The sequence below is a fragment of the Calypte anna genome, chromosome 1, assembly GCF_003957555.1.
Source record: "Calypte anna isolate BGI_N300 chromosome 1, bCalAnn1_v1.p, whole genome shotgun sequence".
Lineage (NCBI taxonomy): Eukaryota > Metazoa > Chordata > Aves > Apodiformes > Trochilidae > Calypte > Calypte anna.
Window position 1 is genome coordinate 116,201,164 of NC_044244.1, and position 27,024 is coordinate 116,228,187.

The 27,024-nt window shown below is 35.5% G+C and overlaps 1 protein-coding gene across 4 annotated transcripts in view; it reads left to right on the forward strand.

Moving 5' to 3' along the window:
• Positions 1-27,024, forward strand: part of DMD (dystrophin) — a 950,620-nt gene that overhangs the window by 188,083 nt on the left and 735,513 nt on the right. For all 4 annotated transcript variants that reach the window (XM_030448312.1, XM_030448319.1, XM_030448327.1 and 1 more), the window contains exons 3-7: positions 222-314; positions 1,270-1,347; positions 4,301-4,393; positions 11,234-11,406; positions 19,685-19,803. In XM_030448312.1, the coding sequence (XP_030304172.1) occupies positions 222-314; positions 1,270-1,347; positions 4,301-4,393; positions 11,234-11,406; positions 19,685-19,803 (556 nt within the window). The remainder of the gene's footprint in view (positions 1-221; positions 315-1,269; positions 1,348-4,300; positions 4,394-11,233; positions 11,407-19,684; positions 19,804-27,024) is intronic.

Genomic DNA, 27,024 nt, shown 5'->3' on the forward strand with positions numbered 1-27,024 from the left:
AATATGATTTTAACAGGGAATAAGCTAGGTACATTCCTTACCATAAGTAAAGTACTTGAAATAATGTAGCGATCAGTCTCTCTTATGCCATAGAACCCTTTTAGAAATGTGTGTGAAAACACCACTTAACAAGACAGTGACTTCTACAGCTCTCTGGTCTTATTTCATGTTTCCTTTCTTTTATTGTTTTTTAAACTAACTAATGCATTGTTTCATTTCAGTTTGGAAGACGTTACATTGAAGATCTTTTTCATGATTTTCGAGATGGACGAAGACTTCTGGAGCTCCTGGAATGCCTTACAGGCCAAAAACTTGTATGTGTATATTAAAATATTTACTGTATCTTGAAATCTTGAAGTAGTGATTTTTGTATCTTTGTTACTTAATTTCCACCATTGATGAAGGCCTGTGGAAACAGGCCTTTTTTAGGTAAATTAATATTTTTTACTTTCATTTGAAATTGAGGAAATATTGTGACTGAGAGGCACGTTTTTGAAATAGAACAGTTCTGCTCTGTTGTATGCACTTAATAAAGAAGTATGGCAAAGAAAATCAAGAATGAGGCAGGGTTCATTTAGGTATTTACAGTTTAGCTTGTATTCCTAAGTTATTTACCCCTAGATGTTTGTGTCATATACAAGGAGTAGAATTTAATGTGTAGAATTAGAATACTTTGCTAATAAATGTTGTACCTGAAGTCTGTATATTGGAGTTGCACATGTCTGAAAAGAGGGAAGAGCTTGGTCTCATCAACCTTGGAAATGCAAAGTTACACGCTATGGGCATTTTTTAATATCTTCTCTTGTGTTCCTGCTTAGACTTTGTGAGCCTGGGATCTTTATTGGAAACTTTCTCATAAAAGTAATGAAGTAGGCTAGGAGTTTAAGGATCAAAATTCAGAGATAATATATTTATAAATAAATATTAAACAAACTGATACTTTCTTCTTAGTTTATCATAGTCAAGTTCCTAAATTGTATGGAGAAGAAGACTAATCATAATTTTTAAAAAAAATGTAATGATTTGATTTTATATAACCTTCAGTGATTTATTAACTGACAAATGTCAAGATACCAAGTTACCTTCTGATGGTGTTTCACAATTGCCTTTATTTCATATTGGGAAGGTTCATATATGCAATGTATAGTAATATTCTTGCTGTTATTGTCATAAATTTATGAAATAGAGACCTATGAGTGTAATAGGTTACTTATGGCATATTCTATTACCTGAATTTAGGAAGTAAAATTTGTTTTATTTTCTTTGTAGGCAAAAGAAAAGGGCTCCACAAAAGTTCATTCACTGAACAATGTCAACAAAGCATTGCAAGTTTTGCAGAGAAATAATGTAAGTAATCAGCCAGACAGTCAGAACTACCTATAGATAGCATACTTAATCTTTTATAAGAGTTGGATCAAACTCTGGCCTATAGCATATAATTATTAGAGTTAAGGCAGTTTTATTGATGAGACTTTCATACTTTGAAATTCAGCACCAGGATTTGAAAGAGTGTAAAATCTGCTGACAGCAAATGTTTGAATAATATAATGAATGGTGTCTGAATAAAGATCAAAATGCACAATTTTATGGTAGTGCATAGTGTTTAAAATGCATTTTAAAAGGTTATCTAAAAGAAGTCATCCAAACCTAATTAGAAGGTGCTATCAAAATACCTACTCTCAACCTTTGGTGACTGTGCAGACTGAAAAATGAGACTTTCCCTATAAGAAATCTTTTTTGGTAAATTTTCATTGATGTCTGTTCCTTATGTTTCATCCCTTTAGGGAAATGGAAGATCCCCAAACAACTTTCCATTCCACTTTGTTAAGACTGACTTCCCAAGCCATTATCATGAGGATCATTTTTGAGAAAATATTGTTATGCAAGCATACTAACTTTAGCAGACATAACTTTACTAACGTTAGCAGACATTTGCAGTGGTAAACGAATTATATCATGGCTCCTCCTCAGGAATAAATTCAAGTAAACTACATTTGCCTAAGTTTAACAATAACATCTGATGGCACAGTGATAGTGTATTCTGTGCTACATATTGTATTGGATTTTTGACAGCTGCAGTAGGTCACTAAATATGCTTGAGTTCAGCTGCTGAATAAAGTTATTGATTTTTATAAAGCTAAGGTAATGCTTACCTATCTAAAGATTGGTGCATAAATGAAAGTGACTTTATAGAACTGGCATAAAGACCTCTAGCTTGATTCTTATACTTTTAGTATTTAATGTTAATAAGTAGAAGGCAAAGCTTCTATTTCTTAAAAATCTTCAGTATTTCACATTGTTGGAAAAAATCAGCACACTATTATCTCAAAGTATACAAGAAAGTGTTCATTGCATACTTGGAATATGGTTACAGATTTTCATTGTAAATGGTTTTAAATTTATTAAATGTGTATCAGCTAAATCCATTAATATGCTGTTCATTCAATTTCCAGAACAGAGCAATGGTCCTTTTAAAATACAGAAAGAAAACAGAGTATTCAAATTGAAGAATATAGAAGAAAAAAAATTATTTTAGAAAAAGAAGTGGTCATCCAGTGGCCATCATCTTAGTATAATGAAAACCTTTTAAGCTAAACAATATAAAAATGAGTATAGTGTGTTTATATATGCTGTATCAAATTAATATGAAGCCAAAAGATCTGCCTCTGAAACAGCTCCTTCAACCTTCAAAATTTTCTCAAGAGTGATTTCTATGGGACTTCAGGAATACAAAATCAATGGTTCTAGATCTATTTAAAGAGTGTGACTAATTTGAATTTTTCTGCTGCTATGTACCATCCAAGGATGGTACATCTGTAGAGGTGTAGAACTCTGTAGAACACCTGTAGAACTCTGAGGTTCTACAGTCATTTTTATTTATTTATTTATTTATTCCCCTAAGGAAAGTTGATCATGTTGGTGCAAGAAGGCACCCCTTATATAGTTTCAAGCAAAGATGAGGTAAACTGAGAAGTGCTCCTCTATTTTAGTAAAATAGATGCAGGCTTCCATTTCTAAAATGAGATCGAGAATTTGGCCTGTAGAACATGTAGGTGATGGTATAATAAGCTTTGTAAAGGGTCACTTGCTATGTGGATTCCATAAGAAATTTAGCATATAAATTCCAATTTCCACTTGGGAAGTGTTCCAAGGCACAGCTGGTTCCAGTCTCATATGCATTTAGTACAAAAAATTATGAATTCTTAAAGACTTGTTAGAGAGTTTTAGAGTTCTCGACAAAATACCTGCTTTGTATGTAATCTATAAAAATGACCTATACATAGATGCATTGAAATGAAAAAAATAACAAAGATGCTGGGTTTGAGAGTGCAAAGACTTCAGTCATTCTACAGATCTAACTTCAAATATCTTTAGAAGTGCAGTAGAGATATGGAGATTGTGAAGGAATGGGTGCTTTATTATATAAGTATCACTTCTGATGATGAAAAACCATGTCTATGAAACAGTGAAGATTCAAATTTTAGAGTCATGGATTCCATCCAAAAGTCCAGGTCTTAGCTTCTGTTGTCTTACAGTCACATATCTAAATTTGGCTTTCTTGTTTAAATAGCATAAAAAGTATGGGATAGTGAAAGTTCATATCACATATGGAGGAAAGAATATTCCAGGATGATAAATGCTGAAGCATTATGAAGTTGCAAATATGTAATGTAATAATGGAAAACAACATTACTGAACAAAGTAACGTGGAAAAGTCTTGCACAGATGATAATCACTGGTTTCTCTGTACTCCAGAAATCATTCTGCCTTGCCTTATTTGGTGAAGAGTTTAAATAAGGCAAAAAAAGTTCTATTTTAACCTAATGTATAGAATAATATCTTGGATTTGAAGGTCCTTGCATTGTCTAGATGTGTATTTAGCTTTTAGCAAAGTATGTTTTGTAAGGTAGTATGAAGTGCAGTACAGGAGGTTTGCTGTGTCACCCATGAGTTTTGTGATTTGTAATTGTAGAGGCTTAATATAAAATTTTTTTGACTTATTATTAACTAATACTTCTAATTGTATGCTTTCACAGCTTGCTGTAACTGGAATAATTTGAACTCTAGATTCTTTTTTTTTTACCAACATATTAATTGTGCCATTTATGAAATGAATTTGATCTTTACTAAATAGCAGAAAACAAATGAGAGGCCAAATGAGGTTTACTAAGTGACAGAAACCTAGTCTATCCCTCCCTCTCCCTCAATACTAAGAGAGCTTTAAAACCAAATGTATGAAAATAAAAAAAAACACCTCATGTTTGCTATAAATCTTACACTTTTTTTTTGGTTTTTATAGGTTGATTTGGTAAATATTGGGAGCTCAGACATTGTGGATGGAAATCATAAGCTGACCCTTGGTTTGATCTGGAATATAATCCTCCACTGGCAGGTGAGTGATGCTGCTGCTTACTTTCCATTAAGTACATTTATTCTATTGATCCTTTTCCTGTTACTATCCAACCACAATCTACAAAGTAAGTGTTGACACTGCAGTGTCCTGAGTCAGCAAGGTTTATGGTAGCCTGTTTACATATAATCTTGGATATTAAAAAACTTAAAATAAAATAGGTTTTAGAGCATTATTAGCATCTCTTTTGACTCTAATTTCAGAGAGATGTTGCAAGAGAATATATAATACAGCTCTTTTAAGAAAAATTGATGGATAAAACCAACGTGGATATATAGCTTTCATAGAAACTTTTTTTTTTAGCATTTTAGAAAGACTTACCTTATATTTTCATGAAATAATCCCATCTGTTGCTATTCACTGCTGACCCATCTACCAACAATTTTTTTAGAACAGTGAAAAGGTGCTACTCTCACCTCTTCAATCTGCTTAGTGAAGCAGATGTGGCTCATTTAGCTTCCTTTATTTTAAAAAAGAGAAAGAGGAAATCATGATACTGATCTCGTAAAAACCACCATGGTAGATGAGGACATTTAGGTAAACGAATTCTGAGATAACAGTAAAATAAAAATTCAAAATTAATTAGAATCTAGATACTCTGAGCATGTGTGTTTATATGAATCTGGACTAAGAGTCTGTCCATTTGTGCTGGCTCTGTTCCCCAGCCAATAATCTGTAGCATTAGAAATAAAGATAATGGAAAACAAAACCTACAAAACTTTTTATTAAAAGCTGAAAACTCCTATCAAAAACCACATGTGCATCATTCACTGAAAGAGCATTAACTGTGTGCTAACTGTGTGCTAAAGCTGTTCTCTCAGCTTTTCCCACCATTCCTCCTGAGGCATCCTTGCACACATGCAGAAGACATTCATGCTGTCTGGGGTGTTCTGGTGAGGTTTTTGACAGCAGGTGTGTGCTCTTAGAGCACTGCTTACTTGCATTACATATGTAATTCATTTCAAGCTTCATCCTGAGCCTGATGATGGCTGAGACAGCAGCTGTGATGTTATCAGTGCCTTCAGCTGAACTACCCACGTATGGAAAGTCCAGCGATCATGCTCACAAAAAAGTGATTAAAATCGTGACAGTTTCTCAACATGCTCTTAATGATTCAGTCCACATTCAGTCTATACTTTGAGTTCAATGTCTCAGTTCTTTTTATTTATGATTTACTGAAAGAAAGTGACCTACTGAACATCTCTTTTTATTCAAAATACTATAAGCAATTTTTTAATTTGGCTAGAATTCAATTTCAGTTCCCTTTCTAAAGAATGGCTAAAGGCTGGTTGGCAAGAAGAAGCCATTATTATATAATAACACTGTTACATAATAATGAATAATTGTGAAAAAATAATATAAAGACAGATTTGTACTTGGGCTTTTCTCTTAAAAAACAAAAACAAACAAACAAAAAAAACCTCAGGAGATTTTTGTGTGCTGCCTATTTTCAAAGGAATGGAACAATTTGAAGTGAATTAGTGTATATATTTCAAGTGATTTGAATGATCTAGAACAGTGTATGGATTGTTCTGCTCTGTTGAAAAGTTATCACTGTCTTAACTATTGACAGTATTTCTGGTGAAACATGACTGTAATACAGTTTCTAAAGAAAAGGTGTGCCTTCCTTTTGGTACCATTTTACCTGTCACAGACTGATCTTGGCACTAAGCAACTTGAAGTATGGCAAGGTTAAAGTCTCAGAACTACCAAACTTGCCTGCCAGGTGTCCACAGTTAATACAGGTTACTGAATTTATTTGTAGTCTGTAGGAGGCCTAAAAATCCCCAAATAATAATACACAGACTAATTGACTGGTGAATCCAACTGGTGCAGTTTGCACTTTATGGTGTAGTCCCACTTTTGCAAATATTTTCCCTTTCTCATTCCTGGAATTTGCAGTCCAGAGAGGAATCACTTAGATGAGGTGTATCTAGGTATCTGCATGCATGTAAAAAAAACCAAAACCAAACTCATATATGAGTTATATGAGTTTGTGGAGAGTTATTTTCTTGCAGATGAACAGATAAGCAGCTTTCTCCAGTGTGTCACATCATGCAGCCAGGGTCACATTAGGACACAACTGTACTTTTATATGACAAGACCATCTCTTTCAAAATTGTCAGTGTCTGTGTAAAATGTAGAAACAAGCAAAGAAAAAGGAGATGGCCAAGGAAATGTGAGTGAAAGGAATAATGAAGCAGTAGCAGTCTGAGTGGGTATCAGCAGTCCCACTGAAGACAAGCAGGCAGTACTAGAGGCATTGCAGCAGACAAGACTTCATTCATTCTTGCCACCCTCATTTCTGTTCAATAGAAATCTTGTGGCTTTCTGTAACCCCTGTAGTGATTGTGTCCCTTCTTATGTAGCCTGTTTTCCAGATTCTTATTAAAAGTTTCACTGAAATTGAACCATTATTCTGAGTTGAGTGCCTGCTGCCAAAGCTTTTGGGTACTGAATCTATCAGTTTCTATTTCCTTGAAGCTGCTGCCCCCTTTCTTACAGTTCTGTGATCCTAGCCTCATTGATGCATTAACATTTAAGCAAAACAAAACAATTTCTGAAATGTTATATTTAACAAATGCTGTTAAAGGTGGAAAAAAAAATCTGTGTCAAAGCTTGTAAGTTATTTTGTTGTGCTGTTTGTTTTTCTTTTAAGACCAAACCTATTTTCATGTAGAGCATGAATTTTTGTTAAGAGTCAGCTCAAATCCTGACTTTTTTTTTCAGAAAAGAAGCAAAATACTAAGCTTACACACAAGGCAAATATTTCTGAGAAAAGTGCATTTCAACAGTCAGTTACACTCATTTGAAGATTATTAAAAACATCAGGTCTGTTGTGTGTATTTTAAAGGACTGGAATCCTAATAGGAATTACCATTTTATGTTACTTTGAATTATAACGGTGGACATGAAGTACCAACAGTTCTGTCAATCAATTTTGAATCAGTGAACAAAGAACACTCTTAATAGGTGTCTTGAACATCTATGGAAATATTTTTAGAGTAGTTCTTTAAAATATGCTTTGAAAGACATTAGTGGATTCTAGCAATTAAAAAAAAAACAACAAAAACCAAAAGCAAAAAAAAACCCCAAAAAGTAAGCAGTCAAAATACCTGTAATATAAGCAAGTAAAAAATACTAAGTCATTCTGACAGGGAGCTGTAAAGTTCATATTTGACTGAGAAGAATGAGAACACCTTGTTTTGACAATACCTTCTCTAGGTTCCCTCCCTCTATCCCAGGGCCCAGCACACTGAAGCCAAGTGCTTGCCTTATAAAATGTTATATGTGTCTGAGTGTTAGATTTAGGTGAAATGGAGGTAGTGCAAGCCTGGGTCATGAAGTATTCCCAGTCACCTTACACACACAGATCTATGCATATAAGGTTCCTAGGATGAGGTCCTACAGTGGGGAAATAAGATCTCTACTGCTGCTGTGGGCCAGGTCTGAGAGCTCTGCTTTTGGCTATTTCTCAGTGTGGTGACAAGAACAGCAGTGCTGCCCTTCTGTTCACAGATTTCCATTTCATCAGTTTAACATTTCAGTTACTTGTGGTGGTGCCTCTTACCTTTTTCCCCCTCCTGTTTAAAAAAGAATATTTTCTTATTGCTGTAGTATAAGTCCATCCTCCAAGAACAAGTAATTTTGTTTTCTGGAAGCTGGAGTTTCCTGTGCCTTAAAGCTTTGTTTTCTGATATACTGCATTGGAAAGCAGAAGTAATAAAGAAATAAGTATCAGAGGCCAACTCATCATCTGACAGTAGGAGGAAGAGCTTACAAGATGCTGTGAAATGGCTGTAGTTTTGGAGCCTGGATACTGAAGGAGTTACTGTACCAAAGCTCTCTAGTCTGACTTGAACAAATTTCACAGAATCACAGAATCATTCTGGTTGGAAAAGACTTTTAAGATCATCGAGTCCAACCTAACTCACCAACCATTAACCTAACTTTACTATGTCCAGTGCTTAAACTGTCTTCCAACACAGCGTCTATAAGTCTTCTACACATCTCTGTGGATGGTGATTCAACCATCTCGCTGGACAGCTTACTCCAGTGTGTAATTAGCCTTTCCATGAAGAAGTTTCTTCTTACATCTAATCTAAACCTCCGTTGGTGCAACTTGAGTCCATTTCCTCTTGTCCTGTTTCTTGTTACCTGGGAGAAGAGACTGACCCACACCTCACTACAAGCTCCTTTCAGGTAGTTGCAGAAAGAGATAAGGTCTCCCCTCAACCTCCCTTTCTCCAGACTAAACAACCCCAGCTGTCTCAGCAGCTCCTCATGAGATTTGTGCTATAGGCCCTTGGACACACTCCAAAACCTCAATGTCCTTCTTGTGGTGAGAAGCCCAAAACCTAACACAGTATTCAAGGTTCAGCCTCACCAGTGCCAAGTACAGGGGTACCATCACTTCTAAGTTCTCCTGGCTACAATGTTTCTGATACAAGCCTATATTATGATACACTGCTGGTGACCTTCTTGGCCACTTGGCCACACTGCTGTCTCATGTTAAGCTGGCTGTCCATCAGCAACCTCAGATTCTTTTCCTCTGGAAAGCTTTCCCTCCACTCTTCCCCCAAGCCTGTAGCACTGCATGGGGTGGTTGTTATCAAAGTTCAGGACTTGACACTTGGCCTTGTTGAATACTGTTGGCATTGGCCCATTGATCTAGCCAGTTCAGGTCCTGCAGTAGAGCATTCCTACCCTCCCATTTTAATATCATCTGCAAAATCACTAAGGGTGCACTCGGTAGCCTCAACCTGATCATTGATAAACAAATAAAAAGAACTGTCCCTTACACTGGGCCTTAGGGAACACTATTAGTGATTGGCCACCAACTGGATTTAACTCTTCACCACAACTCTTTGGATCCGCTCATCCATCCAGCTGAATTTTATCCAGCAAATTGTAGGTGATATATAGAGTCAGTTTCTCCAGGAGAATGCTGTTATAAGTTTCTATGCACTACTCTTTCTGAAGAGTACACTGTAAATGAGAAGAATTCAAACACTTTCTTCTGACCTAAATCTCATACAATGTCACAGCGAAGAATTTCTTCCTAATTTCTAGACTAAATCTACTCTTCCAGTTTAAAGACATTGCCCCTTGGCCTATAATTACAGGACCTTGTAAAAAGTTATGTAATAAAATCATAGAATCATAGAACAGTTTTTGTTGGAAGGTACCTCAAAGATCACATTGTTCCAACCCCCCTGTTTGATCAAGGACACCTGCCACTCAGCTGGGTTGCTCAAAGCCCCATCCAACCTGGCCTTGAAAACTTTGAGGGACGAAGCATCCAATGCCTCCCTGGCCAACTTGTTCCAGCGTCTCGCCACCTTCACACTAAAGAATTTTTTCCCAATGTCTTATCTAAACCTATCCTCTATCAGTTTGAAACCATTACCCCTTGTCCCATCTCTGTATGCCTCTGTAAAATCCCTCCCAGCTTTCCTGTAGGTCCTGTTCAGTTACTGGAAGGCTGCTGTAAGGTCTCCCAGGAGCCTCCTCTTTTCCAGGCTGAACAACCTCAAATCTCTCAGCCTGTTTTCATAGGAGAGATGCTCCGACCCTCAGATCATATTTGTGGCCCTCCTTTGGACTCAGTCCAAAAATTCCATGTCCTTCCTCTGTTAGGGCTCCAGACATGGACATAGTACTCCAGGCTGGGTCTCACGAGAGTGGAGTAGAGGGGGAGAGTCACCTCCCTTGATCTGCTTGTCAGACTTCTTTTTGTTGTTGCTTGTTATTCTTTGAGATTACAGTTTCTCTATATTATTTTATGGTTTTACAATTTCAAAGTGGTCCATACTTTACCATGAAGTAGTTTCTGTAGTGAATTTTGTTCTTTAACTGATACTGGCTGCAGGGCAATTAGAATGGAGAATTATAATGAAATTATATCCACTGCTGGCAAATAACCAACAATAAGCAACTTTGGAGTTAAATTTTAATGAGCTACTGTTCTTGATAAGCTATATGAAAAAAGGAATGATTTAAAGGCATTACTTTAGAGAAAAATAAATAACAGTCACCCTAATAGAAATTTTGGGTGCTCTTTCACTTATAAAAAAGTTGCAAAGAAATATATCATTGACTACATTATGTCAAATTCCAGGCTAATATTTTATTGTCCCTCAGAATTAAAGGCTGTTTGTAAAATAATAATTATAGGCCTGCGATCTTTCCCTAATATAATAAAATAATATTTGCTATTGTTTACAAAACATTAAAAAGAAACATATACAATATGTTTAAATTCCATTAAAAGAATTTAATGTATGCAATGAAAATCTCTTTTCATCCAAATGCATGTATACAAATATAGTTTGCAGATTTAAGTCAAAAACATTATCTGCTGTGAACTGAGCACATTTATTTTTCCCTAGTACTAATTTCAACTCTGTCAATGGGAGGAGAATACTATTCATGGTTTTATCATCTTTTACCATAGGGTATCACATTAACTAAGAATATATTTCCAGAACAAAGAAAAGCACAAGGAGAAATGCTTAGTTTGAACAAGGTCTGTTTCCATAAGATGTAAAAATAAATGTGCCATATCCGTTTATGCATGGAACACTTCACATGGCACGTGGATGAATATACAGAATGCATCAGAAATGGTGACCAACAAGTCAGTAGCAGTTGCCTTTAGGCATTCAGTTAACTGCTCTCATTATACTGTGACATCAAGTATGTTCTGTAATTACTTTAAGGTTTAAATCTAGCCTACTGGAGTTTCTTAAGGTTAAAAAAAAAAAAAGGTCATCTCTAATGAATAAGTTCAATCACTGATAAAATTCTTTCTCATTGCAGGTCAAAGATGTAATGAAAAACATCATGGCTGGACTGCAGCAGACAAATAGTGAAAAGATTCTGCTGAGCTGGGTTCGCCAATCAACTCGTAATTACCCACAGGTCAATGTTATCAATTTCACCAGTAGTTGGTCTGATGGATTGGCTTTCAATGCGCTCCTTCACAGTCACAGGTAGGAAAAATAACTTCTCATTATTTCAGTGCACTTGTAGTAGATGGCTGTAACAAGGATTGGGGATGGTGCATCTATGACATGAGGATTTTAACTGCTTCCTGTGTGAGTTTTTCAGCATCCTTTTAAATGACTGCCTGATCACTTTGAGCTGGGTTCTTCATTTGGCGTCGTACTAAAAACTCGTGTGGAGAGAAAGGGTCTGATCTTTTCACAGAGCAAATGAACATGCTCAGTTCAGATCCTTTTCTGGAATTTCAGTGAATATACCAAGGAGACAGTCTCATGAAGTACAGGCTTGGTAACGTTTTAGAAAAGAAAGACATAGATCCAAAAATAAGCCTTTGAGGTTGTCCCAGAAGGAGAAGGAAATATTTCTGTGGGGACCTAAAAGAAAAGAATGTAGTGTCTGTTGAAAGCCTATGGTGGTTGTTGGTTTGAAAGTATGGATTCACCTTGAAAGGACACAAGCTGGAGAAGGTAGCCTTTTTCAAAAATTTTCATGTTGTTCCCCCAGCTGATTTGAGTTTTCAGTTCTCAGAAGTTGTCTTGTTCTGGTCTGTGCTGTATACAACTCCATCTTTAGTGTTTCAGAGTTCTCCAGTGCTTCTGCGTCTTTGGCTTAAGGGAGATGTGCAAGCCAATCTTTTTTGAAGTTCTGGGTCTTTCCTCTGCTGGTTTTAAAGCAGTAGTTATTTTTCCATTGGGAACCATTTTTTTAATGCTACATATACCTGAGATCCTCGAATAGACCTGACTGGGGCCTAAGACCTTTCTACCACAAGCAGTCTTTGCTTGTAATTTTAGGAATGAGGAATTGTCTTAAGGAAGAATGTATTATTCTCTCAAAGGTCTTTGTTTAAATCTTCCCACCTACATTCAGTATTTATATCATAACACTGACTCCCACCATCCTGCTGTTATTCTGCTGTTAATGAGCTCACACCTTTATGTTTGTGCAAGTGTTTATGCAGGTGTTACAAGAACAGTGTTTGGGGTACCAAATAAGAAAATCAATAAAATACAGTGCTTTGTCACTAGCTCTTGGTAACTACTTTACTCATGGGTAATTCATCGAAATGTGTTGGTTTGTTTTTGGGTTTTTTGTTTGTTTTTTCCTAAACTCACTCTTTTTGTTTTTTCATAACAGTTCATAAGTGGTTTTATTCTGGTGGACCTAGATAGAATCTAAAGATCTAATTCCATACTTGTAGATGATTAAATATATGTATCTGTCTGCATCACTTACCTTCATGGAAGTTGTTTTACATATAATTTTGGGGGGCATAAATACCTTTTTGTCGTCCTAAAATATTGTATAAACACAGCCTTATTTAGTAGGAAAGTTCTGGTTTTTAATTCAAACACCAGGTTATATAAATCACACAGGAATCTGATATAAAAGGACTCAGTGATTCCTTCTAGTCTCCTGGTGATACCATGCACCATTTCTAGACTGTCTTACACCAAAAAAAACCCCGAAACAATAAAGCAAACATCCCTCCAAAACTGAAGGAATTATGCTAGATAATCTTTTTTTGTATTTAGGGTTTTTTGAAAGAGCAAGATTTCCTGGTAGCATTAAAGTAACTTTTTTTTTGACATGTCGGAATCAGTCTCCCAAAATAGGCAAACATCAACTTTTATTTTCTAGAATCAGTCCTCTGTAATTTGCTTTTAAAAGTAGTGTTTCTTGATACTTGTATGGTACAATGTTAACAGTGGTTTTTGGCATAAAGTAGTAAGCTATTAAGATCAGCTACGACATGCTGTGTTTAGTTGTACTCTGTATCTGAAACACACTAGTACTTTTACAATTATATTTTTCTCAAGCCTTTTCTTTTGTAGCTGCATCAAAACTACACTCTACTCTCTATAATGCCTCATCTGAACTATTGGCTAAGCACTCAGATTTTGAAGTTGTAACTTACTAGAAATAGATCTAACAAAAATTCTGCTTTTAGAAAACATTACATAACATAGAAATATTTTACTGTGATTCCAAGGAAATTAAATTAATTATTTTTTGGTGAACTTAGCATTTTGCAGCCCATGGCAGATAATGGCAAATAATTTTGAGGGAAATACATTTAAACTTTCAAGTATATAAATAGCAGTATACTCTATCCTATGTTTGAATTTCCATAACAATATACTATCCCAAGCTCAATGAGTCTAAATCAGAAATTCCTTACGCTCCAGACACATGGAAGGCTTAACTGCTGTTATCAAGGAGAGGATTCTAGTTTTACATGTATCACTAAAAAGATCTAATATGGTTCCTCTTACTTTGATGGTTGGTAATAATGAAAGAAATGCATGTCTTCAATCCATAATGTTTTCAGTGACTTTGTTTTTGGTTTTGTTTTTTTTACTGAGAGGCTTTTTTTTTTTAAGTGGGAAAAAAAAAAAGTGGTTCAGACAGTAGTGTGGAATTTGTATGTGAACAGATATTCTCAGTTCTTCCTTGAAGGGACAAAAGAAAGTAGGAGACTAACATGAAGTGCTAAATACAGAGACATAATATGCTATAAAACCAGTGTTCTCAGTGGGAAGCTTTATCTCTCATAGTTCTTTAACCCACCATTTCCTTGCCTACAAGTGACTGTTTAGTTGCAAGTCTTAAGTCTTTTCTCTGTTATTTTACAAAGAGTTTACTCTGAGTAGGTATTCCATCTGTATAATCACCATCTCTCTATGGATACTTAGGTTCTTTAGCAATTACTTTTAATACCAACTGTGAGGAACTGTGAGGAGCACAGGTCACTTGGCAAAGCTAGAAGCATATCAGTGAGCACAGGGTGTGAATTTTCAGAACACCAATTTAAGATAAGATTTCTTGAAGTATATATCCGGCATTGAGCTGAGTAAACAAGGTAGCAGCTGTAGAGTGGCACCGTCACCATAGGAATATATGGAAACTAAAATATTTTGCTAAGGAAGGCAAATCAGTCCTCCTGCAGTTCATTTATGGTTCCAAATCACACAGAGCTTTCCCTGTTTACTTCTTAAAATCTTTTTCCTCCAGGTGGGTATCAGAGAGAGCTTTCCTCTCACTTTATTGAGGCTTTTTTTCCCCTCTTCCCCTTTAACTGGGATTTAGAAGTGGGAAAAAGTGGCAATCTTTAGCTTCTTCCTTGATTCTTTAAGGTGATTGAACTTAGGCCAGGTGGCTGATTTAGGAATGAGCACTTCACTGCAGCTGTTTCTGCTTTAGGATGGCAAGGGGTGGGGAAAAGGCAAATGGTATTAAAAAGATGTCCTGGATAGAAGCATAAGTTTGTCTTCAGTAAGTTAAAAGAAAAGTAGATGTAAAAGCAATGGTATAAAGAGATATGAAAATGCAATTATTGTAACAAGTAACTAGGCTACATGCTAGTTACTGACTCCTGATTTCTTTTAATTGTGAAGACATTTTACAGTCACTGATGGAATTGTGAGTTAAATGTAAGTTGCTCTTATGCTAGATTATTTTATCACAGCCAAGTTTTTATAGCATTATAACCTTAGTTAGGTGTTAGTGCAGCTTAAGGGAATGACATAGCCTTTATTGTGGTGTTCATAATTACCTTTGTGTTATTATTTTTTTACCAAAATTTACATAAATTATAAAAGTTGCTGTCTAATAATCTTTTGGTAAATTACAAATGAGTAACTTCAGATATGCTGGAAAAAAGAAAACAATTTATTCCATGATGTTAAAGTATCTTTGCAATACTCAACCTTCTTCAAAAATGTCTCTTGGGAGTTTATGCTTTTATTCTCTTACTTTTCTTGAATCTATAGATTTACAAAATTTATTACATCTTCAAGTTTCACTGGTATTTCCCTTTTACATTAATTAGCTTCAGGTTCATATGGAAAAAACCCAAAACATTGTTAGGGTACATAAACATATTCTTCTGTAAATAAAGAAACCAACATTTCAGAAATCTTGTTCATTTTGTCTTCACTGCTTATAAATTCTTACAAGGCCATATAGTCATAATATCTGTATCTGCACTTATGAAAATTGGCTTTCCATTTTTGATGAAGACTTAGCAGGTGGTTTCTGAGGAAAAATAGGAATAAGGTTTGAAGATGTGTCTTGAAACTCTGCATCTCTGATAGCTTGGAACAGAGCACCATGTCAGGATGGAGTTACTGGACACAGTTTTCTGTCACCTCTGATTTTTTTTTTTTTGTTTCTTGCTTTAAATGGTAACCTGTTGCTTTTTGTAATAACTGCGATTTGTCTCATCTATTAATTTCTGCATAGAAATTTGCCTGGATTAGTTTGGCCTTAGTATACTGCTTATTCAATTTTCTTAACCCTGTCTGATCTGCTTCTAAAATAAATTATAAAATTATGAAGGGGGGGAGGGGAAAGAAGTCCCTTTTATACTTCATGACTAATGTTTCTATGATTTTTCTTGCAAATATATCTCTAAACAGTTTATATATTGTTGGTTTGGGGTTGTGGTTTTTTTTTTTTAGGGGGGTGTTTTTTAGTTTGTGTCTTTTTTGTGTGTGTTTTTTTCATTTTTTGGGGGGGTGTTTTTTGTCTTGGGGGATGTTTCTTATTTTGTCTTGTTTTGGGGTGTTTGTTTTTTTTGTGGTTTTAGTTTTCTTGTTTTGTTTGTTTCTGGTTTTCTGGGTTTTTTTGGGGGGGGGGGTTTATTCCTTGTGCTTTTGCTGGCTTTTTGGGTTTTGGGTTTTTGTTTTGGGGGGGTTGTTTTTTTCTTTTGTGGGTTTCTTGTTTGTTTTTTGTGGTTTTTTTTCTTTGCTTTTTTTTCCCTGTTATAGGAAAGAACTACAAGTACAAAAATTACCTTGTGTTTGATATGAATTTGATTTTATGATACAAAGCTTCTTCATTGAAGCCTTTAATCCTTTCAATTTTGGCTCTCCATGATCTTGTCATAAACTAACACAATATAAGTGCTCTTGTAGCTGATCAATGAGTGGCTAGATGGAGTTCAACATGTTCTGATTAATTTTAACTTGTTTGAACATGCATATGCCTGAATGGAAATGGTGTGAAGAGTGGCAGTTGTAACTCCTTTTCTTTACTCCCTGTTAGGCATGAACCAAGCTACAGAATTGAGAACAAATTTCCTCTCCTTTGTACAAAGAGAAAGAGCAAACAAAGGCCAGGATTCAGTATTCCATTTAATTTCTTTTCTCTACTATTTCATACCTGCCTACCCCTGTATTTAAAATTCCTTAGGAAGCGAATAATGTTATTTGAAATTCTGTTTCACTGTTGGTTTTAGGATTTTCAAAAGCTATTTGCCATACCCCAGAATTCTTAATCTTCTTGCTATGATAACTCCTGCAACTGTACTTGGTGGTATCACTGCATAAATATACTCAGGGAAACATCTAGATACATCACATTGAGAAGCTAATGCTTCAAGATGACATTAAGACACTCATATTCTTATGATGGCTCTACTGAAATATAAATTCAGTAAATTTTTCCCTGTCCAACTCTCCAGCCTGAGAGTGCCACGATAAGTATATTATCCCTTGTTCTCTGACTTACGAGTAGTAATTTCAATTATCTTGAATTTTCTCTTTTTAAAACAGATGATTTTACATAAACTTTGGATTTGCCAAATGAATGTACATTTACTTGTTTTTCACCTGTACTTTTCTCTCACACAGTCAACTATACAGCTCCCCATTCCTTTTTTTTTAATTTTGATTGATTGTTTCTTTGGTTTTTTCATGGGACCTTGCAACTCACTGTTCCAAATCTATTAGAACACAGGGATCCCCCTTTCTACTGCCTTGTTCTGGCCACCCCTCCCAACCCCTGCTTTTTTTAGCTCTTCCAACTCAGATTTGAAGGAATGGTGAATTCTTTTTTTTTTTTTTTTTTTTCCTGAATGCAGCCTAATCAGCAGTTTTTCTATTATTTGGCTTCTTTTTCACAGAAATCAGTGTTAGGGGTGGGAAGGGACCTTGAGAGATCATCCATTCCAACCCCCTGCCAGGGAAGGAGACTCCACAACCTCCCTGGGCAGCCTGTGCCAGTGCTTTATGACCCTCACAGTAAAAAAACTTTTCCTCATGTTTATATGGAACCCCCTATTTTCAAGTTTATATCCATTGCTACTTGTCCTGTCATTGCATAATTGAGGAGAGCCGGGCACCATTCTCCTGGCTCTCTCCCTATATGTATTTATAAACATTGATGAGGTCACCTTTCATTTTCCTCCAAGCTGAACAGACACAGCTCCCTCAGCCTTTCCTTATAACGTTCCACTCCCTTAATCAACTTGGATATTCTGTGCTGGACTCCTTCAATCAGTTCCCTGTCATTCTGGAACTGAGGGAACCAGAACTGGACACAATATTCCAGATGGTGCTTCACCAGTGCCGAGCAGAGAGGGAGGAGAACCTCTCTCAACCTGCTAGCCACCCCCCTTCTGATGCACCCCAGGATGCCATTGGCCTTCTCGGCCACAAGGGCACACTGTTGGCTCATGGTCATCCTTCCATCCACCAGCACCCCCAGGTCACTTCCCCCTTCATTACCCTTCAACAGCTCAGTTTCCAGCCTGTATTGGGGTTGTTCCTACACAGATGTAAGACTCTACACTTGCCCTTGTTGTAATTCCATAAATTTCTCCCTGCCCAGCTCCCCAGCCTGTCCAGATCCCTCTGAATGGCAGCACAGCCTTCTGGGGTGTCAGCCACTCCTCCCAGCTTTGTGTCATCAGCAAACTTGCTGAGGAGACACTCTGTCCCATCATCAAGGTCACTGATAAAGATATTGAACAGGACTGGACCCAGCACTGATCCCTGGGGACTCCACTAGTAGTAGATCTCCAGCTGGACTCTTCACCTTTGATTACCACTCTTTGGGTACTATTGTATAGCCAGTTCTTAATCTCTTAGTTTTCCTCTCCATTCCCTGTCTTGTCCCTAAGCAAATTTACTATTTTAAATTTGTTCTGCATGTGTCAAGGAAAAACTTTTATTTTTAGTTACTGTTTAAGAATGGGGGTTGGAACTAGATGACCTTTTAAGGTCCCTTCCAACCTAAACTGTTCTATGCCTTTATGAAAATCTGCAAAATAGTTAAGATTAATTTAATTGTTACTGTGTAAATCACTGCCCTCTCAGAAAAAAAAATGGACAGCAAAAGTGTCTAACTGGAAAATTGCTATTATATAAATGGCATTTTTTTTCCTTTGCTCTCTGGAAGTTCAAAGTGAGCTTTTAAAAATAATAAAAAAGTAAATCTGTAATAATTAATTGCAACATTTTAATTTGTGTAAATAACATACTTGATTTATCAGTATGTGTAATTACATATTTAAATGTTTTCTGATTTAGAACACTGTATCAAAGTCACAAATAGTGTAGTTGGTTTTTATCACCTTATATGTGCATTAATTGCACAATGCTTGTTATTAGGCACTCTGGAAAGAGTTTAATCAACTTCTGATCTCTTAATGGATAGCTCTTGGAGGAAATGCCAAAGATCACGGTTTATTAAACATTATTTATATTGCAAATAGTGCTCAGTGTATCTAAGCAATAATTCACTTTGGTCATCTGTCTTTTCCTCTGAGAGCAATTAAATTGTTTTTTAGGACTTTTGCTTCTATCAACTAAACCTGCGATTGGACTATGGTTATATTAAAGTGTGTATTTTTCTAAAGGTTTTGGTAAATATAGTGGCACGAGCAGCTGTGCTGTGGACATTCCCAGGTCATGAAGTTTTGAACCTGTTGACCAATTTCAATCAGCTTTGACAGCGAGCTTGTAATCTCAGAAGCAATTGCATTTTTAGAAAGAGTAAGTGAACTGAAGCGAAAAAACTGGTGGCTGGAGGGAGGAGGAAGGCTGCCAAATTACCTCAGCAATTACCTGCCCTGCTTGGCCTTCATGAGCCAGACCCAGTGTGCACAGCCACAGCACGTGATCCTTCTCTCCCAAGCACACTTTAGGGCAGGAACAGGGAAGCAAGCCCACTGGGGACATTTTGGTCAATGACAGGAGCAGAGTGACTCTGGCAGTTTGGGAGAGTGAAGTTATAGGCTTCTGGGACTTAGTGGAGGATGAGGAATGGGGCTCATGTGATGGTGATGAACGTGGGTGGGTACTGCTTAGAAATAAAGCTTTATTAGTTCTATAGCTGGTTGAAAAAGTTCTTTCAGTTGAAGAAAGTCATAGTAGCTGATTGATAGACAAAGACATAAGAAATTAAATCTAATGCTAAAAACAACCCCAAAGCAACCAACCAAACAAAACCTTACTGTTCCTCTTACTGTTTCTTTAGACCAGACCTATTTGATTGGAATGCTGTTGCTTCTCTGCAGTCACCTGTGCAACGATTAGACCATGCCTTCAACATAGCCAAGCAACACCTGGGCATAGAGAAACTCCTTGATCCTGAAGGTTAGTAGAAATTGGTTTTTTCTCTAAGTGGAAAATAAAGTTTTCTGTGAGTTTCATTGTAAGATAATTTGAATTCTTGGCAGAGGAATTTTGACATTTTGCAAGATAAGTTATAAAATAAAGCAAAGTCCTTTGTTTGATTATGTTTTAATGTTAATTTGTGATCTCCTGGAATAGCATTTAACTGCTTATATGTAGGTACTCTAAAGCAATTTTTTTTTTTACATCTTTGGGGACAGAGTTTTAATGTGTGTGGACTGAGTTAATGTTACCTCAATTAATGGCTGATTTGTATTTCAAATATTTACAGTATCTGCAGCTTTTGTATTTTGTATAAGCTTTGAGTTCAAATTACCTTTTAATATATATCAAAAATATTCAAACTCTAGATATTCACATCTTTAAAATATAATAGACATCTTCTGTATATTGAATTATCAGGATGACATAACTCATATCACTATCATTTAGCTTTATAATAAACTTGTCTGCTTCACCTTAACTTTATTTTTCACACTTTGTTATGCAGTCATGTTTTAAAGGTTTCTCCTTTTTACATGTTCCTTTTAATTTTCTCAATTTCTGTATGTTCTCTGCCTATTTCATGCATTTTTGAGCTCCCAAGTAATTTTCCCTTAGAGAACATTTTAAAAACATTCTTTACTACAAGGACATGTTTAACAGCTGTTTTATTTCCTTTTCATGGATGCCTTTGTCTAAATATGCATGGTCTTTTTGCACATAATGATCCATATGCTATGTTTTCTTGCATCTTCCATTAAGCCACTAATAAATACAGTTTTCCATATGTTTGTGCTGTTCTCAGTGGCTCATCTTGTAGTTAGTTTCTGGTGGGAAGGACCAGAATTTTACAAAATGTAAAAATGAGCTTAAAACATAGTGTTGGGTCTCTTAATGTTTAAATATAGTAGGGCATGTCTCGACATTGAACTAATAACCATATATCCCATATATTTACCTGGGGGAAATATTGGAAAGAACAGCTTATACTGTAGTGGAGCCTAATAAAGCTCTCTGCTCTGTAGCATTACTGCTTTGTAGAGTGAAAAACAGTTAGCGATGGTTTAATTTAAGAGGGGGATATTTTGCTCTGAATAGAATTAAATGAGGAGCATCTCAAGTGGTGCTCATGATTGGAGTAGCAAGTAGAATTTGAGAGTCAAATGATACAGGGACTTGACACATCATAGGTGAAAGGAAGCTTTGTGGCTGCCTCCTGAGTAACTGTCTTGTGTGCCATAAATTAGTTCTCTGTGTTCCAGTGATGTTTGGGCTATTTGAAGGAGAACTTTGGAAAGAAACGCATAGTAGAACCAGTACAGCATTGCTTCTTGGTACACTCTTTTCTATAGAATCGAGCTTGTGTGAACCACTGGGGGCTTGCTATGTGCTGAAACATGACATCCAGCTTGTAAACTCTGAATGAGACTGAATTTGAAAACTGGGTTTCACAAATTATTGTAGTCACAGTCTTTGCTGAAGTGTTTGAACTTTCTTCTTAAAGTATATTGGTGAATAACTTATTTTCTGTATGCAAAAATCACTTCTGATTAGACATTTTATTCTGGTTTTGGCAAAGATACTTGTGGTTGTTTAGCCAACAACTGAAAAACTCCAAAATATTGGTGGTTTTCCAAATGTTTTCTGTAATTATTTGCTATTCAGTGTTGTAAATCATAGTTCTTAACACCTATTTGTTTTCCTCTACAAAAGAAAAACTGAAAAGTTTTCCAAACAAAAAGTAAATTTGTATATATCAAAAAATGTATAAATTTGTGAAACTATAACTAGTTGTGAAACTATTTGACAGTAAATCTGTTTTTATAAGTAATACACTTTATTTTAATACTTAATAAGGAATACTTAATAATTTTAATTTACTTTTCAGTTCCTAGACTGAAAAGTAGTTACTTTTAAGGTTACATTTTAAAAAAGCGAGTAATCTTGTTTGAAGGTTCCAGCATATTACTGTATTTTTAATTTTTATACTTATCATCTCTCCTAATTAGATATTCAAATACCTCTTAAAGGAGTATTTTCTAACAAACTGTTCTCTGTTAATTGTAAGTGCTAGTGTTAAAAAAAAGAGTATGCATTCAGTGACGAAACAATGTTTTAATAACCTTGTCTAAACATCTTGAGTGATTTCTGAACAGTTTTAATATTTCTTAAATATTTACTTTCATTGAAAAGATTTTGTAGAAGAGAAGCCACTATTACTCTTCTGCAACTGTTTATGGTAGTCAAAAGAGAAAGGGTTTGGGATTTGTTTGTTAGTGTTTTGAAGTTGCCAATGATAGATACATCATGAAACAGATGACTAGGAAGGCCATCTTAGTATTACATTTTGAAAAGTAAATATTTTTATTCATCCAAGCATTGCTTTTCTATATTATACACGAAATCTGTTTGTTTCTGAGGTTGCTGATATGCTAAGTCTGTTCTATGAACAGCTTATAAAATAGTGTTTTGCATTCTGATCTCCATTTCAACTACCAAGGTATTTAAGATTTGGACTATTTTAAGCATATCTGGTAAAACCTGTTTCATGTAAGTTAAAACTTTTATATTTTGATTCATGCAGAGATTATGGTCCTGGCTACTTTCCTCACTTACATTGACTAGGAGGAATGCTTTTTTATGTCAGCAGTTTATCTTAAAGCAGGCACTTTACATAATTTTTAAGCAAATGAACCTAACAAAACCTACCATAACCAACTGTATTTATTCTGATGCATTTATCTTAAAACACAGATGAAAATAGGCATCTCCTGTGAAAGGCTTCTTCTGTCATTGTATCTCAAGAAATTCTTAATTTGTGCACAAGTCCTAAAGCTGCTTGACAAAATTGTCTTGTTCCTGTTTAGATACATTGACTTTGTATCCTGTCAGTGAAGCTTGATCCTGTCTTACTAACTTCATTTTAAAAATAGCGAGCTGTATGGCTTTCTGTTTATAGTTTTCCTCTAAAAAAATTAGCTAAAGAAAGATTGTGATTAATCAGGTGTAATCTGAAGAAACTGTGTTCTGATATAAATTCCTAAAATAGGCTTCCTATGCAACACAGAATTAAATTCTGCAGAACTATTCTGCAATCAGAAAGTTCATAATCTTGAAGGAAAGCAAGCAAGCAAACTTTTCTGAAACAACTAGATATGTGGCAGGAGCTTTATTTCAGCCTCTTCCCTTTCCTGTTCAAACTGAAGTGAGGAAGCTGACCCCATTCCACAGTGAAAAATTTAAATATATGCTGGCTGTTTTTTTCTTTTGTTTTGTTGTTTGGATTTTTTTCCCTGATGTTGAAATGGTGTGTAGAAAGACAAAGAACAGGTTTCCTTTTGCTCTTCTGTCATGAAAAAGGAGTGGAAGATTGAACTCTGTTCTGGACACAGGAGTTAAATATCTGTTGAATAAATTTGCCAGTGTAGGCAAATTAGGAGTTGCTGCGTAATGGAGAATGGAGAGGCCTTGTTGAGACATCTGGATAGACTGGAGAGTTGGGCAATCACCATGTAATTTAACAAGGTTAGGGTTAGGGGAATGAATAAGGAAGTGGAATCAAGCAGTGTCAGCTGGAAATGAGAAAAATGTTCTCTGAGAGAGGCTTCAGCCACTGGAACAGGCTTCCTAGGGAAGTAGTTACAGCACAAATGCTGTCAGAATTCAGGTAATGTGTAGAAGAAGCTCTTAGTCATATGGTTTAGCACAAGTTTGTTCTGTAAGGACCAGGGATCTGGACTCAGTGACCCTTTTATTGTTCCCTTCCAACTAAAGATATTCTATGATTTTTTTTTTTATTAAATCTTGCCAGTGTGTGAAACATAAGTTTATGTCACTACTGGTGTTCACTGCAGTAATATATGAAAGATAACAAGGGAAAAGTAAGAAGGTGATGGTGGTGGATTTGATGGTAGAAAGTGTTTCTTTTATTAATTTTCTCCTAAATAAAATTTTTATTTTAAAAATTACAAAGCTGATCTTCAGCTCTATATGTTCCTCGCTTATTCCAGGTTGTAGCTATGTCCATGGAACTAGTATTGATAGAGATATTTGCCACCTTTGTTGGTATGGGTTCGCTTTAGCAAATTCCAGCAGATGACTTAAATGGTGACATTAGTAGTTATAGCTATGAAAATTTTAGCAATCAAACTGTTAAAATTAGTTTATATCTTCTAATAGTATCTTATTACCAGTACTTGTGGTTGCATCTTTTAGTAGTTAGCTGATTCATTGTGATAATTTCATCTTTATTGCAGCTGTAGAAGAATGTGATTCCAGTCTTCACATACAAACTTCAGAATATACTTTAGGACCATTATTTTTCTTGTTGTGTATCCACTTTTTAACGATCATCTTATTAAACATCATCAAGCAAAGAATAGGATGAGCAAACAGCAACAAATATGTTATAGTCAGTAGCACCTAATAGGATGTGTTACAGGTTGTATGCTAAGTTTTGATTTTTACTTTGGGCTAAAGCACAAGTGCCATAGGGCCTTTGAGGAACAGTAGAAAACTATTAGAAGATGAATCTGCAAAGACATCTGAGCTTTGTCCTCTATCCACTTAAAATAACAGAGTATAAGTGTGGTAGCAGCCCGAGATGAAGTGCCTGTGTCCTCCCTTCTAGCCATAAATGTCTGATTCTTGGTTTAATGAACTTGTCCCTGCTTTCATTTTTCTGCGTCTTGTACTTGTTTGTGCTAGCCTGATTACTAAATAGACTGTGAAGTTATATAATGACATTTCTGCTGTCCTTTTTAGGTGAAGTAATTATCCAGTTTCTTATACTTTACTCTGTAGCCTTATGAAAACCTTATTTAATCAATCTCAGTCACATTTTCCATATTTGTCCTTAATTTGCACTGATGACATGAGTTTTTGGCACTATTATTAAGTGATAATGAGACGCAGTTTTCCATTTGATAACTTTTTTGTTTGATCTTGACTTTGCATACTTCTGTATCTCAACAGTAATGGGCTCTATCATACCTATAGCACACAGAAGAGGCAAAAAAGGAAAAATCTATCAGCATTGCAGTTCTTTAAGTTTTTAACCCTGACTGTACCCTGTATTTGTATACAGTTGTAACACTGTTTTTCAGTTCATTTTATTGACCTTCTGATATGGTTCATGTCAAGGGAGTATGAGAAAGTAGTTGTTTTCTTTCATGCCCTAAAGTTTAGAAATGTTTTGCCTAGAACAGTGTCAGTGTATGGGATATATAGACAGATTTTAAAGATGCTGGGAGACAAGTAGTGTTCTGTTTGATACCATGCTGCTGAGACTAGTCAAGGAAAGTGCTGGTTCAACCTTTGAAACTGTTATTTCAGCTGCACAAAAGCATTATAAAGGTTAGAAGATGAAATTTAAAAAGGTTTTTTTTTTCTTCAGGCTCCCTCTGGTTCACAGTTCTTGGAATAATTTTGGTTAAACAAGAGGAAAGGCTACAGGGTTCACACAAATAAAAAAAAAAACTCCTGGCTACAGGTTGTTATTACCAGACTTTACCCATAAGTATTTGGAAAGCTTTAGGACTTGAAGTGCCCTTGAACCTAATGCCACTGGCTTGATACCAGGAGTGAATCTTCAGCTGGGGAAGTGCCAGAGCCCTGGTGTCTGTTACACAGCTATTTAGGAAAAAAAATGCAGATCTGCAGGGGTCTTCAATCATATTGCAAATTTAATGATTAACACATCGACCAATCCTGTAGTTATTGATAAATTTTTTTTAGCTTTAGTGACAACAGAAGATTGTGTTTGATAACTGTATTTGAGTATTTGCTGATCTACACATCCAGTATTCTCTAAACATTTGAAACTGAATAAGAGTTCAGCAATGCAAAACAAAAAAAATCTTTTTCTGAGGGTCAGACAAATTTACATGAGTAATAAGTTATATATATTATCTTATATATTTTATCGAATTTCTGGGTTGCTTTTGCTTCTATTTTAAAAAGAACAATATAAAATGCTGTGTAAATACATACTCAAACTGTAAATATATATGTATATTCCTTCTACTGAAACTACATGTAGCAGATGCGGACTTAGGCTAGAGTTTTTGTGGCATTGATGTACAATAGTAAAAGCATGACCTTTTAACTACTGCTTTGCTGTTTGTCAGTATAATTTGCAGCTTTAAGTGATGGATATGTCATCATGCCATAGCATGTAATTTGTCCTATGTTTCTAGCACAGCTCTGAAATGCATAGCAAGTGGAGGTCTATTGAAAGACCTCCAAAAATAAAGGTAAAACTCTACAATTTATTGGCTATATATTGCAATAGGAAAACTTTATTCTGAATGAATTTATAATAGAAATAGATATTTCACATGTTTGCTAGTTTGATATGTATTCCTGTAGTAGTATTTTACTTTACAGTTCCTTTTGAGAAAAATTTGCCCCCCGCCCTAATTAAACTGCATTTCTTATTTTGCAGCTGATAAAATGAAAGTCCTGCTTTTTCTTTGCAGTCTCAAGGAAAGAGAAATAGTCAGCAAAAATAGTCAATTCACTAGTCTCCATCTAAAACTACTTTCTCTTCCATATTTATGAACAGTTTTGTTACTACGTCATTGACCTGTGAGCAATTTAATTGCCAAGAGACTACTCAACAACCAGTAACACTTAAAGGCTTTTGCCATTTAATGGAAATAAAAGACTGGAAAGGTGATGTTTTAAGAGACTCAAGGACAAAATGGGGCCTTCCTCTCATCTGTGGGAAATTTGTAATTTCCAGAATTTCACTTGGAGCGTTACATGTATGTTGCAAAAAAAGATATAAGATTTTATTTTCTATCACAATGGTTTTACAGATTATAATATTTGAACTGGTGAACTTGAATTATAAAGGTGTCTCTGGAAAAATATTGCATAGTTGGTAGTTAAGCAACTCTTAGACATGAGTATGAGTATGTAGAAGATCTGAAGACTTCTCTTTCACCTCTAGAGGAAAATGTAAGCTATTATATTCCCAAGATAATGCATGAAAAGATCTTTGCAGAGAAACTTGAATTTAGAGGTTTCCTGGTATGCTACTGTGGAAGAAATTGTGTATGGTAGCTGTTGACACAACTGACAGTTCAGCCTTCTAAAAATAATATCCATTACTTCTAATATCAAGCAGTGGAACTTTCTGAAATATTTTATTCTGAATTGTTTACATCTTAACATTGCTTACATTAAAAACTAAAA